We start from the raw sequence: 16,095 nt of genomic DNA, 5'->3' as shown, positions 1-16,095 counted from the left end.
AAATAAATAAAATCTTAAAAAAAAGAAAACATATGTGTACACAGAAACTTGGACATGAATGTTCATAGCAGTATTATCCACAATAGGCAAAAAATAGAAACAACTCAAATGTCTAGCAATTGATGAATGGATAAATAAAATGTGGTGTATCCATACAATGGGATATTATTTGGCAATAAAAAAAGTATGAATACGGGTGCCTGGCTGGCTCAGTCAGAAGAGATGCAACTCTTGATCTCAAGGTTGCGGGTTTGAGCCCCATGTTGGGTGTAGAGATTACTTAAATAAATAAAATTTTTAAAAAGTATGAATAATATACCTCAATATCATAAAAGCCATCTATGAAAAACCCACAGCGAATATCATTCTCAATGGGAAAAAACTGAGAGCTTTCCCCCTAAGGTCAGGAACACGGCAGGGATGTCCACTATCACCACTGCCATTCAACATAGTACTAGAAGTCCTAGCCTCAGCAGACAAGAAGAAGAAATAAAAGGCATCCGAATTGGCAAAGAAGACATCAAACTCTCACTCTTTGCAGATGATATGATACTTTATGTGGAAAACCCAAAAGACTCCACCCCAAAACTGCTAGAACTCATACAGGAATTCAGTAAAGTGGCAGGATATAAAATCAATCCACAGAAATCAGTTGCATTTCTATGCACCAACAACAAGACAGAAGAAAGAAATTAAGGAGTCGATTCCATTTACAATTGCACCCAAAACCATAAGATACCTAGGAATAAATCTAACCAAAGAGGCAAAGAATCTGTACTCAGAAAACTATAGAATACTCACGAAAGAAATTGAGGAAGACACAAAGAAATGGAAAAACGTTCCATGCTCATGGATTAGAAGAACAAATATTGTGAAAATGTTTATGCTACCTAGAGCAATCTACACATTTAATGCAATCCCTATCAAAATACCATCAACTTTTTTCAAGAAATGGAACAAATAATCTTTTTTTTTTTAAAGAAAACCATTTTTTTAAAAAAAGATTTTATTTATTTATTTGACAGAGAGAGACGCAGCGAGAGAGGGAACACAAGCAGGGGGAGTGGGAGAGGGAGAAGCAGGCTTCCCACTGAGCAGGGAGCCCGATGCGGGGCTCGATCCCAGGACCTTGGGATCATGACCTGAGCCAAAGACAGATGCTTAACCGACTGAGCCACCCAGTCGCCCCGTGGAACAAATAATCCTAAAATTTGTATGGAACCAGAAAAGACCCTGAATAGTCAGAGGAATGTTGAAAAAGAAAAGCAAAGCTGGTGGCATCACAATTCCGGACTTCAAGCTCTATTACAAAGCTGTAATCATCAAGACAGTATGGTACTGGCACAAAAACAGACACACAGATCAATGGAAAAGGATAGAGAGCCCAGAAATGGACCCTCAACTCTATGGTCAACTAATCTTTGACAAAGCAGGAAAGAATGTCCAATGGAAAAAAGACAGTCTCTTCAACAAATGGTGTTGGGAAAATTGGACAGCCACATGCAGAAGAATGAAACTAGACCATTTCCTTACACCACACACAAAAATAGACTCCAAATGGTTGAAAGACCTCAATGTGAGACAGGAGTCTATCAAAATCCTAAAGGAGAACACAGGCAGCAACCTCTTCGACCTCAGCCACAGCAACTTCTTCCTAGAAACATCGGCAAAGGCAAGGGAAGCAAGGGCAAAAATGAACTATTGGGACTTCATCAAGATAAAAAGCTTTTGCACAGCAAAAGAAACAGTCAACAAAACCAAAAGACAACCGACAGAATGGGAGAAGATATTTGCAAATGACATATCAGATAAAGGGCTAGTATCCAAAATCTATAAAGAACTTATCAAACTCAACACCCAAAGAACAAAGAATCCAATCAAGAAATGGACAGAAGACATGAACAGACATTTTTCCAAAGAAGACATCCAAATGGCCAACGGACACATGAAAAAGTGCTCACCATCGCTCGGCATCAGGGAAATCCAAATCAAAACCTCAATGAGATACCACCTCACACCAGTCAGAATGGCTAAAATTAACAAGTCAGGAAATGACAGAAGTTGGCGGGGATGTGGAGAAAGCGAACCCTCCTACACTGTTGATGGGAATGCAAGCTGTTGCAACCACTCTGGAAAACAGTATGGAGGTTCCTCAAAAAGTTGAAAATAGAGCTACCCTATGACCCAGCAATTGCACTACTGGGTATTTACCCCAAAGATACAAATGTAGTGATCTGAAGGGGTGCATGCACCCCGATGTTTATAGCAGCAATGTCCACAATAGCCAAACTATGGAGAGACCCAAGATGTCCAGTGACAGATGAATGGATAAAGAAGAAGTGGTATATATATACAATGGAATATTGTGTAGCCATCCAAAGGAATGAGATCTTGCCATTTGCAACGACATGGATGGAACTGGAGGGTGTTATGCTGAGCGAAATAAGTCAATAGAGAAAGATGTATCATATGACCTCACTAATATGAGGAATTCTTAATCTCAGGAAACAAACTGAGGGTTGCTGGAGTGGGGGGTGGGGTGGGAGGGATGGGGTGACTGGGTGATAGACACTGGGGAGGGTATGTGCTATGGTGAGCGCTGTGAATTGTGCAAGACTGTTGAATCTCAGATCTGTACCTCTGAAACAAATAATGCAATATATGTTAAGAAAAAAAAAAAAGAAGATAGCAGGAGGGGAAGAATGAAGGGGGGGAAATCGGAGAGGAAGACGAACCATGAGAGATGATGGACTCTGAAAAACAAACTGAGGGTTCTAGAGGGGAGGGGGGTGGGGGATGGGTTAGCCTGGTGATGGGCATTAAAGAGGGCACGTACTGAATGGAGCACTGGGTGTTATACGCAAACAATGAATCATGGAACACTACATCAAAAACTAATGATGTAATGTATGGTGACTAACATAAAATAACAAAATAAAATAAAATAAAGAATTAAAAAAAAGTACCAATAAATGCTACAACATGGATGAACCTAGAAAACATTATGCCAAGTGGAAGAAGCCCATCACAAAGGACCACATATTGTATGATTCCATTTAAATGCAATGTCCAGAACAGGCTGATCTATAGAAATAGAAAGTAGGTGAGTGGTTGCCTAGGACTATGGGAATGAGAATGGATGGTGGGAGTGCTGGCTAAGGGGTGTGGTTTCTTTTGGGGTAATGAAAATGTTCTAAAATTGGTTGTGGTCATGGTTATGAAACTGGGTGAATACACAAAAAGCCATTAAATTGGACACTTTAAAAGAGTGGATTGTATGGCATATGAATTATGTCTCAGTAAGGCTGTTTAAAATTTTTTAAAAAGTTATTTTGCCCATAATCTATTGTTACGGGTTTAGACACGTTCTAATATGTATTATGTTTGACCCATGACAGTCACATTCTGAGGTAATGGGGGTTAGGGCTTCAACATCTGAATTTATGCCCTTAAAAAGAGAAATTGTATGTATTTAAAAATGTAGATTTCTGGGTCTTGCCGTCTTGCCCCAGGATCGGTAGAAGACAGCAATCTGTATTTAACTAAAATTTCAGACCCTGTTTGTTCCGCTTAGTAGGGATTGAGCTCACAAGGAGGTAGGCAGCCGGGGTAAGAGCTTGAGTAGCCAGGGCCAAAGACAAACTACAGGATTTCCCCAGTGAGTGGGAGGTGGAGGACAACTTTACCTGAGGGTGTTTCAGTTTTAAGAAAGCCAAATAGCGTGTGGAAGCCTTAGCGTCATTCAGCTTCTGGACAAAGTTCCTGTTAACTGCCACAGTCCCCTCTCCTAGATGGTGCTTCTCCATCCCACTCTGGTTCCATCCTCTGGGGGTGGGGCTGGGGGGCATATCTGAATCTCTGAAGGGTAAGGGGAGGCTCTTGAGATAGTTACATTGATCAAAAGTGGGCATAGGAGTGAGGTAGGACATCCCTTAAACAGGCCAGCCCAGGCCTTTCCACATGGAGACATTCTCGTTGTGCAAAGGATGAGGGAGGGGACAAGAATAAAGCTGACAGGAGATTTCAGTGTGTTTTTTTTTTTTTTTTTTTTTACCAGTTTCATCTATAAATCCAGGGCCATTCCCTGAAAAACAGGCCTCTGTGCCCTCTAAGTTTGTGATGTTTTGGGCACATCCAGTAGGGCGACCCCGCCTTGAAGTGCTGGCCTAGAGGGCCCGGCCGAGGCTCCGCCCCACAGCCCCAGATCCTGTCGGGGGAGAGCTGTGAGCTTGCTCCGCAGATCTCAGTCCGACTTCACCACTGCTCTCAGGGACTGGCCACAGCTCACGCGGCCTTGTCGCAGCAAAGACTTGCTTTCTGAGGGGTCGAGTCAGCCGAGGCCCGCTGGCCTGACCTGGGGGGCTGCTCTGAAAGCAGACGGCCCCGTGGCTGGCGCTGCCCCGCTGCCCTGCGGGGAGGCGAGCACCCACAGCCGCGCCCTGGGGTGCTCCGGTCACCAGCCTTTTGCGTCCTTCCTTGCCAGCAGGGGCAGACCATGACGCAGTCGCCAGGGCCGCCCAGGACAGAGCTGAGGCAAGTGGGACTTAAAAGGAGCCTTAAAAGGAGAAGTGTGTCATGAATCATCTGCTGCCGTGCCTGGCCAGCAGGGGTGAGGGTGGGGGGTGCGGGGGGTGGGTGTTGGGGGTGCAGGTGAGAGGAGAAAAGGCCACTTTCCTGGGCCTCCTGCCTCAGAAAGCCTGATTCAGCAAGTCTGGGGAGGGGCCCAGAAACCTGCATTTTAATAGATTCTCTTAGGACCTTCACAGGCAGATTTGGGAAGTGCGGCTTTAGGTGACCCCGGTGGCGCTTTGTGCGGAAAGCTTGAAGTGAGGGTCAGAGGTCAGTGTCTGAAAGTGGACTTCCCTTCCGGTGTCGGAAGCCTCCCGGCAGCTGGCCGAGCGGCAAGGGCTTGGCTCATCCCATTACCTAGAACCCAAACCCACCCCCCCTCGTTCGTACAGGGGGAGTCTGGGGCGGGCAGGTCAGGAGGGGAGAAGCCTCGGGATGGGAGGGTAGCAGGAGAGCAAGAACGGGCTGAGCCGGGCCGAGGGCCCACAGCGGCAGGAAAGATCCCCATCGGGAAATTCTCACACTTGCAAAAGGCAGCTGTCCCGTCCAACACCGTCTGCAGGAGCAGCTGCTTTCTGTTCTCAACGTGGGTCCGCGGGACCTCGACCCCGAGTGCACGTGTGTCCCCGGGCAGTGCACGTGGAGCTGCGTGTGCCTGTACCTCTAGCTTAGGGCACGGCCCCCAGGTCCCCTGTCTACACCGAGCGTGGCTTCTAGTCGGGCCCCCAGGTTTACCAGGTTTCAGCTGTTGGCATGGGCACTCGAATTTTAGACAAGACCAATCCTAACACAGTCAAGGGGCGACCGACTTTCCGCCAGGCCAAAAGTTTCAGAAAGTTTTATGTTACAGCACCAAATCCAGTGTTATGGTTCCAATCAATTCAGGAAATAAAATGTCTACAATTTATTTGGGTCTCTAAGCCTTAGAACTCCTGGCCAAGAATGTGCCCTTTGATCTGCATCCCCTTAATCTGAAGCATTCCCTAAATGCATTTCCATTTTAAGGAACATTGTCTTATATTGGCATAGTACTCTTGATTGAAGAAACTCAGATTGTGTTTTAGGATTCCAACCCTTGGATTAAATTCAATGCAACATCCGTGCCTGATGTGTGCCAAGTTCCTACCCTCAGTGAGCAGAGGCAAGGAGGGAAATGCGGGGGGAGTGAGCTGGGGATGCCACTGAGACTCGGGAAGCCAAGTGCAGCGAGTTCTTAGGATGGAGCGATCATGTGTGACTGGGGCATCAGAGACGGCTTCATGGGGGGGGGGTGGGGTGAGTCTGGCCTCAAAGGACAGAGAGGTTTTTAAGACGAGGAGAGAAGGCAAAAGAACATTCCAGGCCAGGTGAAAAGACTGGAGCAGGGCAGGGCATGCTTGGGGAATGGTAGGCAGTTCGGTGTAGCCAGGAGCTGGGGTGGGGGTGACGGAGAGGGAAAGGGAGAGAGGAGGTTGGCAAAACAGCGGAGCTGGACTGCAGGGGCCCAACCCAAGCTCCTTTGAGTTAGCTCAAGTGACAAGATGGTGCACCGCACAGGTTCGAGGAATCTCATGGAGATGGTGCTCAGGAAGTGCAGCTGGGCCTCCAGATACAGGAGTGTAGAAAGCAGCTACTCCCAGTCACTCTCTCTCTGGTGGCCCAGGAGCTCCAACCACCGCTTCCCTCTGCAGACTGTGGTCTCTGCTCCCCAACGGGGCCAACCTAACCTGTAGACCAAGTGCCCATCACCACAGCCCCTTGACTCTTGGTTCCAACTCCAAGGCAACCATTCCATTAGCTAGTGACTACTCAATGGGTTGGTTCCTCCCGGTCAGGCGTCTGCCTCTGGTATCACCAAGCCATTCTGGTGGAGGAGCAGATGGAGCAGTCAACAAGAAATGGAGCAGCCAACGTTGTGGAGGGGTAATGGTTGACCTAAGTATAAGCCAAGTCCACCTCTCCCCTGCATCCCGAACATTCAGATTTAGCAGCTTTCTATCTGAGGCTTCCTAAAAATCTACCCAGTGTGGTTTGCGCTTTGTCTACCCGTCAGCACTGCTGCCTGGGGGCTCTTTGTCTCTTCCAGAAACTGCCCTTCAGCAATCTGTGATCATGACCGAAAGACTTAGATTTTGAAATGGCAACCTGTCATAGAAAGGCAAGACTGACCTACTGGGGCTCTGATTTTTAGACAGGCTTCCAGGATAGCTCAGGTGATTCCAACTCTAGGGTCATCACATACGGCTGAGCCAGCTGTGGGCTACACAATTTTGGGGGGCACCATTCACATGATCTCTTGGCTTATTTACCACAGTAGTTTTCTGGCAGATGGCAGCAATGTCTGGAGGTAGGGTAGCTTTTTCTAATTTGCAAAAAGGTAACTTAATATCTAGTAGCAGGAGGCATAGGAATCAAACTAGTGTCCAATAAATCTTGGGCCACTGGCTGGGGTCGGTGGGAGCGAAGGAAGGAGTGGGGGCGGGGAGGAGTACTGGGGAAGGCCCCTTTGGCTAGCCAAAATGGGCACCAAAGAGCTAAGAAACGTTGGTCTTTGTGGGGTTCAAGGGTCAACCCTGTGGGGCCATCATGGTTATCGAGGGGGCAAGATGGGCCAACAAGGCGAAACCGAAGCAGCCACAGATTTGCCCTGACAGGTGGAAATCTAAGGGCTGTGTCTCGTAAACAAATAATGGCCCTTAGTGGAGAGATGGGGATGAAGTGAATGCGGGAGTGTCTAAATAAAAATTCGGTGGTTCTAGTGGGGACGGGGAGCAGGGTGGGAGGATGGGAGCGGGAGGGGAGGAGGGGAAAGGCACAGGGGTTGCTATGGGAGCGCACGGCTGAGTTCAGGGCATCCAGCCCCCCTCTGACCACTCTGGTTCTGAACACCTACATCAGTCGTGCCCAGATATCCGCATTCATAGCCACAGCATGGCTTCTGAGGGGCTGGGTGCATTACATGAGGACTTTTTATTTCAAACACTGTAGATTGCAAAATCTTTAGAACTGGAACAACGTTCTCCATTTTGCATTTGACTCCGAAGCAGAATCCCAGCCAAGCACAGCTTTTTGTTTTATCTGTTTATCTTCCGAGGTCTTCTCTGGCTGCGTGCATATTGCTTTTGTTCTTGGCTTGCTGTTTTAAGTATAGCTGTGCTACATTTCCATTTTCTCTACTATTAAAAACCAAGTGCTTACTCGAATTAGAGCAGAAAAACACTGACTAGAGAGAAGCACTGCTTCCCCTCTGAAACGTGGTGAGGCCGTGGCTTAGCGATAGCTGTGACAATGATTAATGCCCCGCGCTCTCACTTCCAGACCTTCAGGATCATATACACAAAGATTTTCTGAATTTGCAGGTGAAAGGAGGAAGGTGAAGGGGCTCACGCAGGATTGCGCTGATGACAGTCTGATTCCTCTCCCCTTCCCAGTGCCCTCACAAATTACGCTCTGCCGAGCAGTGCGGGAGCTGTTCAGATTTTAAATCAAACTAAAGTCCACTGAAGTAGGAAAATTATGCATTTTCCATAAAGGATGTGGGCAAATTATTATTCAATTTTTTAACAGGGTTTTTCCATCACTTTACTGTGCACAATGTAATATGGTTAATTTACCAGAAAGCATTGTTATTCATTCCCTAATTCTCGAGGCAACTACTGCCATTTCCTCACCATTTCCTCGCTGTTCTCTGGGAACGGACAGACCTACCTGGCTCCGTTAGGGTGGCTTGGGTTCCCGAGCCATCTCCAGAGGCTCTGCTTCCTGGTGTCTTCTAGTGCTCGCCCCTCGGGAGGAGTCTAAGAGCAAAAGGATTCACATACCTGGGTTTAGTTTGCGAGTGGCTTTAAATGAATCTCTTTGTAAAGACACACCAAAAAAAAAAAAAGAAAAAGAAGATGAAACCTCTTGTGATTTGGTAATATTTCCCCACAGTATTACATGTACGGTTTTCATTAAAAACACAGTCTAATAACCATTTCATTCTCTCCTGCTTCTAATTAGCTACTCATTGATTACTACATTGCAAGCACTTGATAATTAACCAAAGGGAAAAAATTCCAAAACAAAACAACCAGAGAACATCCTGCAACTGCCCCTATATATCTTCTTTCATGAGTTTACATGTTGCATGGGGATTCAAGCAAAACAGCCTGGTAAATAGAAGGACAGGAAAGAATGCCAATGAGTTCATAAATGGGAGAAAAGCCCCTCCACTCTGCTCATTGCTATTAAGAGAGTGGGGAGGAGCTATTATAAGCCTCTTCTCCTGCCACTTTTTTTTTTTTTAAGATTTTATTTATTTATTTGACAGAGAGAGAGAGCGAGAACAGGAACACAAGCAGGGGGAGTGGGAGAGGGAGAAACAGGCCTCCCGCCGAGCAGGGCGATCCCAGGACCATGGGATCATGACCTGAGCCGAAGGCAGACGCTTAACGACTGAGCCACCCAGGCGCCCCACTCCTGCCACTTTTTAATTCTCATACTCTGTAAATATATTTCAAATTACTGTACCATTCCTGCTGGGACACTAGAGCCAACAACCTGCCTAAAACCTTTCTCTCTGTCCTGTTATGGTATTATCTACCATCCTCTTCGTTAGCAGCTCAGTAATCAGAATAACTGATGCACCTATATGGTTTTGTGTGTGTGTGTGTGTGTGAGAGAGAGAGAGAGAGAGAGAGATTGACTTAGATTTCTTTGTTTGTTTTTTCTTCATTTAGATGCATTTGCTGAGCACCTTCTATATTTAAAACATGTGCCAGCCCCTACTGGGGGTTGGGAATCAGAAGGAAACACATCCAAAGGCAAAAAACACTGGGCCTACAATTACATAGTACATAATCTATTTCCACTTGTCTTTTAAGATCGAGTTCAGGCATCACCTCCTCCAGGAAACCTTCTCTACACTCCCCATCCTGGGCTGGATAGCACTCCTTTGCTACCACCTAGCAGAGAGCATATATATATATATATATATATATATATATATATATATATTTTTTTTTTTTTTTTAAGTAAACTCTACCCCCAACATGGGGCTTGAACTCACAACCCTGAGACCAAGAATCACATGCTCTAGGGGCACCTGGTTGGCTCAGTCGGTAGAGTATGTGACTCTGGACCTCAGGGTTGTAAGTTTGAGCCCCACGTTGGGTAGAGAGATTACTTAAAAATAATAAAATCTTTAAAAAAAAAAAGTCACATGCTCTACCTACTGAGCCACAGAGGCGCCCTGCAGAGAGCTTATTGCAACAATCTTTTATGGGTCTCCATCCTCACTGGACTGGGAATATTGTCTCTGACTTTCTAGTGCTAGCACAAGGGCTAGCCCATAATAAGCACTCAGCAAATGTATGGAGAAGGAATGAATGTTAAGTCCTTATATATATCCATAGTCATATCTACCATTCTCCCACTACCTTGAACAGCCTTGGCAAAGGACTCCTCTCATCCCAGCTCTGGTTTCTTCCTCCTTGTCCAGTGTCTCCATCCTGTTTACTCCCATTTGCTGCCATCTTGGACCAACAGGGTTGACCTGACCGGACTTTCACTTCTGGGTGGCTCTGGATGGTTTTCTTCTTCCCATTATCAAACCCTCCAGTCTTCGGTCCCATTCTCAGTCAGAGGGCTGTTCTTTGCTGGGTGAAAAAAGCGAATCAGATAAGAGAATCCATATTAATGGGGGTTAATGTCACCTCTCCCAAATACATTATTTTTATGTTAATAATAATATTTTATGGACAACATCCTCATGCTGTGATTCTCAAGCAGGGTGCAGGTACTCCCTGGATCGTGCAGGAGTGTGCCAGGAATCCTACAAGCTGTAGTCTGCTTAACAATGCACAACCTGAAGGTCTGGGAAAATAATTTTATGTGAAGATAAAAAATGGATATCCTAGGGAGAATATCAAATTTTCATAAAAGTACAAAGTTAGAATGAGACCTTGAAGGTCCCAGGTCCCAGGGTGGACGAGTTTATTAGCATTAGTGTTGGGATGAGTTCTGGGCAAAGACTTGGGAAGCACTAATGGGGTTCACTTCAATCACATACTGAAGACTGGTGACAACACATTTGCAGGGGGCAGGGCTAGCACAGCTGGCAGCTCACAGCAAATCCCAGTGTGCTTGGCACGGGCCTAGGTTAGGGCATCATTTGCAGGTCAGTCATATGCCCCACTAGACGGCCTCACCCACTTAGCCACCATCCACCCATTCAATGTCGACCAGCAGCTCATCGTTGCTCTCAGGGCAGGGAGAACACTGGTGAACCAGTTAGGCAGTTACCGATCCCAAGGAGCTCACGGTCCGGCAGGGAAGGTGCATTAAAAGAAGAGTCATATTATTAAACACAGTATTACAAGAGTCGTAAGTATTCTGGAAAGGGGCACAGTGTTCTGGCTGCTGGTGGAGCCGTCGTCTGTCGCTGATCACATTCTCCTTAGAATAGTCCCTGCCAAGCTGGGAAAACTCTTATTTTTATTTTCAGTCCTTAGAATCTTGAAAATAAAGTCATGTCTCTCCCTGCCCCCATGGGGTTCTGGATATTTTGCATGTTTGAAAAGAATGAGGCATGATTTAGGAATTTATTATGAAAGGTTTCTGGGAAGATAGGTATATATACATTACGAAGGTCTATTTGAGATTTCAAAGATATTAAAGATACTAATTTTTCATTATTTTCTTCACTGTAGATGTCATCTACTTTTGAGAATTAAATAAACATATATTACTGGTACTCACTTGTTAAATCTGTACCCCACAATATCATTTTTAGAATAAAAGTTTTGAGCTTCCTTCCCCCTACCCCCAGATTATTTTTTTCTTTCCTTCCTTTTTTTTCCTCCTATTTCCCCCTTCTCCCTCCTTTTCTTCCTTCCAGCAAATATTTTGGACAGTCTAACTGAATCCCCACAGTATAGTATCTAGTGGTAAGAAAGCCAGCAAAAGCCATCTAAACCTATTAGACTACGTTTCAGGAACAAATTCACCAAACACCATTTTATCCAAATATAACTTGTTAGGAAATGCCTCTTCTGTCAAGCGAGGCTCCCTTGTCCTGAGCACTGACATGAGGACGGATGACATCCCTCCTGCGGTAGGCTCCCCTCTGCATACTGCCGAAAACCTCACCTTCTTTCAAGACTCATGAAAGAACCATTCCAGTTAGTGCAGTATACATTCTTCAGGTCCCAGAGGAAATTTCAGATAAAAATCTTGCGGCTCCAACACTACTAGAAAAATCCTCTGGTGCCAAGATTTAGCCACAGGAGGATTCCTGTCTTTCTCCAGGCAGGTAAACACCCTCCGGCACTTGTCAGAAAATCTTCAGTACTGTGGCTGTATTTGAGGGTTTATGAATACCCTTAATTTTTCTGGGGGAGCTGCCTGGTTCCCCATACACCTTTCTTTGCCATGACTGAGTCAGAGCCAAATGCATCATTAGCTTGGGTCTACACCCCGATGCCCCAGCCCGTGGGAGGCCCTGCGTCCACTCCTGGCTCGCGGGTCCTCCCAGCCCATCAATGCACCGGGAACGAAGCGCCTCGGAGAGTGTGAGCTGCCGTGAGCACTGGGTGAATGGGAATCGTGTTGTCACATTTTCAACGTCTGAGCTTTGTCAAGTGGTCTTGTCCAGTCGCTCTATTATTTGATTTTAAGAAAGTAAAAAGAAATAGTGTATTAAGAAGTCCCCCTCTGCAGCGCAGCAATGCCAGATGCCTGCTCTCCTAAGGCAGCAGAGCGAGTACTTATTCACTACCAGGGTCCTAAAGACAAAAACCATTTCACCATCACTTGCTGCTAAGGTACCATTCAAGACCCAGGCATACCTCGTTATACGGTGCTTCGCTGATACTCGGTTTCTTACACATGGAAGGTTTGTGGCATCCCTGCGTCGAGCAAGTCAATTGGCGCCGTGTTTCCAACAGCAGTGGCTCACTTTGTGTGTCTCTGTCATATTGCTAGTTCTCGCAGTATTTCACCCCTTTTCATTATTATATTTGTTATGATGAGCTGTGATCAGTTATTACAGCTCACCGAAAGCTCAGATGATAATCAGCATTTTTTAGTAATATTTTAAAATTAAGTTCATGTACTTTTTTTTAGACATGCTCTTGCACACTTACTAAACTACAGTATTGTGTAAACATCACTTTTATATGCACTGGGAAACCGAAGCATTCATTTGACTTGCTGTATTGAGGTGGTCTGGGTTGGAACCTGCAGTATCTCTGAGGTGTGCCTGTTGTTCTTCTTTCTTAACCAGAGATCATTTTGGTCAGTGAATTCAGTTTCCTCATTCCACGCTTCTACAAGCTGGGAGGGAGAGAGGCTTCTTGGGAGGTGTTGGGAACCCCTGGAGGTGGTTTCATTTGCCTGGACTGGTCTACCTCAGGAATATCTCTGGGCAGCACTTAACTTTCGGAAGAAAAACCCTGAAAACATATCTGATTTCTCTGTATCTGCAGGTACTCTTTCATCCTGCAGCCCCACACTGTTTCAGAACATTTTGTCATAGTGACCTCAAGTTAACCCAAGTCCTTAGTTCTGCTTCATAGGAGAGAATCCACAACAAACTCAACTGATGAATTAAAGGCTACACTTTGATTTGAAGAAACTAAGTTTTCTCTTAAAGAATCTCTGTTTAAAGCAGGTTATAACTTCTTTAGTTTTTTTTTTTTTTTGAATGACTGAGTCAGAAACATAAATAACAATCCTTTGGAGAATATTTGCAAATTATCCAACCTAGTGGGATGTGAAGATGAAAAACAAAGTTATCTTTTTTTTTTTTTTAAGATTTTATTTATTTGCGAGAGAGAGAATGAGAGACAGAGAGCATGAGAGGGAGGAGGGTCAGAGGCAGAAGCAGACTCCCTGCCGAGCAGGGAGCCTGATGCGGGACTCGATCCCGGGACTCCGGGATCATGACCTGAGCCGAAGGCAGTTGCTTAACCAACTGAGCCACCCAGGCGCCCAACAAAGTTATCTTTAAAAATATCTAGAACATGTTAATAAATTGCCCAGTAATGTGATAGTAATTGTCGAAGATGTTTGAAATTTTTATAAATTTAGCAATTGCATTAATACTAAAACAATACCAGAAAGCCCTGGTTAACCAGAAAATCCCTTTGTTTCATCCATTTTTTTTTTTAAATGTTGGAAACCCTTTCTAAATATAAAGGTTACTTCAGCAAGAGAACTCTCCCGCTTGTATAACTCCACATGACAGCAATGATCTCCGAATTACAGGATCTTAGATCTGTAGGAACCTACGGCAAATCTCATCGAAACCCATCTCTACAGACAGGACCCAAAACAGAGGTGGCAGATGGCTGCTGAAGGTCCCGCAGCTGAATGAGTGCACAGCCAGGCACCTGGACAGGTCACGCAGTCTACCCACTGCCCCTCCTACCACACAGGGTTGTTTTCCTGCCTAGAGACACGCTTACAGAGGGAGAGGACCACAGGAAACACATACACTGACTCTAGGGCAATAAAGATTCTTCTTGTAATTGTCTTCCTCCTACAAGTGGGATACAGAACATTCCAGTTAGAGACCATGTCTGATAGATTAAAATGTGAAAGTATGCTTAATCTTGCTTTAATAATCCTCTGAAATAGCCTGACAATGGTCCAGCCTTTCTAGGGGGAAGAACCCACTGCCAGTGTTCTGAATGTTTCTCTCATTTGGAAGTCACTGCACAATGGTTAAACGGACCAGAGCACTCCTTATCACCTGGTGTGGGACAGATACGTCATTACTAGAGCACCTTCCATGATTTAAACAAATGAAGAAAAAAAATTCAAATGTAAAATGCTCTCTTTTTAATTACTAAATTAAGAAAGTTAAACAATTTAAAAATGTAAACTCACAAATAAATCGTAACAAAAAAGGAATTAAGATTTCAGAGTTGCTACCCAGTATTAAAAACTTAATAGAAATAGGCTTTTTGATTTGTTGTTGTTAAACATGTAATTCAAGGTTGGTACAAACAGCAACTAAAAATATAATACTTTTTTTTTCTTTTTTTTCTTTTTTCGGTGCATCCCCATGAAATGTAAAGTAGTGCATAGTTATTCCACTGGAGACTTCTTGGACATAGAGAAAGTCATTTCATTAGCAGTACAGGACGTTTAAAACACGTATTTTACAATGGGAAATGTCCAACCCCCACCCTCAGAAGTTTTAGTTGCATGAGAAAGTTTAGCAGGTCGCCATGACATTGACTCTAATGCTATGGGTTTTAGACCATTTAAATGCGGTTACAAGGTTTATTAAATAAAAAAAGTTTGAAACATTTCAGCATTCATATTTTTATACAAGAAGTATGTGTGGTATCCATCTTCCAGTTCCCCTGGTAGTTATTGGCCATTTGCTTGCTTCAATATGCTTTTAGACTTCGAGAACAAATCGCAGTTAAGTCAAAGCAAATACCGGAAACAGAACTTGTGAATTCAGCTCTGGGGCTGCTTGAAAAGAGTCAAAGGAACAGCCATCTACAGGTACAATCATGAACCAAAAAAGTGCAATCCAAATTAAAAAAAAAAAAGAAAAAAAAAGAAAAAAGAAAAAGGATCATGCTTTGCAAAAGCCAAAAAGGAGGCCACTGGTTTGCAGGATGACAGCAGTGCTTTTATGCTGATTTGGCAGTAAAATCCTCACTCTGGGTCCCGAGGCGTTAACGGCCCAAGTGGGCCATGGTCTCCACATTAGCACCCACATGGCGTATATACAGGGACATATATATTATATATATTCATATTATAAAAAAGAAAAAACCAAACACCTGTCCTGATTGGTTTTTGTTAAAACATGAAAAAAAATTTTATTGTTTTAGACAAAGAGGCCACTTTTGGAAAATAATACTTTTTTTTTTAGTTGAATCAGGTGAAGACAGTTAAAATCACATAGGATTTGCATTTTAAAAAAAGGAAAGCACTAGGGTCGTTGGCACTGGAGTAACTATTTACACTGAACAGAGGTTTGGCCTTTTACATCACATCGATACAATGCATTTTCCAAAGTCTGAGAAATAACAAGGTTCTGTCTCGTATGCTTCACAGAGGAGGTTCGGATTTGGGGACAAGTGTCATTAATGAGGGCCATGGAAGTTCGTCAGCTTCAGAGTCACATGCAATCTGATCCGGGACGGCTCGCACTGCCCGCGCAGCTGGCTACGGAACTGAAAGCTAATGGGGAGGGGGCGGGGAAGCCTCGCCGGAAGGCCTCTCTCTGCAGACCCCGGTCTCACAGGTTTTCACCGGGCTGGTACTGGGGCTCTGTGGCGGTGAAGTAATCTTCCAGGAAGCCCTGCAAGTACTCGAAAGTGGGCCGTTCTTCCGGGTCCTTCTTCCAGCAGTGGATCATGAGCTCGTGGAGAGAGATGGGGCAGTCCTGCGGGCAGGGCATCCTGTAGCCGCGCTCCACCTGCTCCAGCACCTCCCGGTTGTTCATGCCTGCAAGACAAGGCAGTGAGTGTGGGGCCGCCACTCCCCTCTCCTCTGAGCCTGCGCGTGGCGAGAACAAGTCGAGCCCCGAGCGGCGGG

At 45.0% G+C, this 16,095-nt stretch overlaps 1 protein-coding gene across 5 annotated transcripts in view; it reads right to left on the bottom strand.

Annotated features, from left to right (window-relative positions):
* Positions 1-14,357: 14,357 nt before the first annotated feature.
* The window catches only part of FYN (FYN proto-oncogene, Src family tyrosine kinase), a 212,332-nt gene continuing 210,594 nt past the window's right edge, over positions 14,358-16,095 (bottom strand). For all 5 annotated transcript variants that reach the window (XM_044917677.1, XM_021693674.2, XM_021693675.2 and 2 more), the window contains one exon: positions 14,358-16,005. In XM_044917677.1, the coding sequence (XP_044773612.1) occupies positions 15,797-16,005 (209 nt within the window). In that variant the 3' untranslated portion in view covers positions 14,358-15,796. The remainder of the gene's footprint in view (positions 16,006-16,095) is intronic.

This window comes from Neomonachus schauinslandi, chromosome 8, assembly GCF_002201575.2.
Source record: "Neomonachus schauinslandi chromosome 8, ASM220157v2, whole genome shotgun sequence".
NCBI classification, from domain to species: domain Eukaryota; kingdom Metazoa; phylum Chordata; class Mammalia; order Carnivora; family Phocidae; genus Neomonachus; species Neomonachus schauinslandi.
Note: the sequence above shows the minus strand (reverse complement) of the source record. Positions and strands in the feature narration are given on the sequence as shown.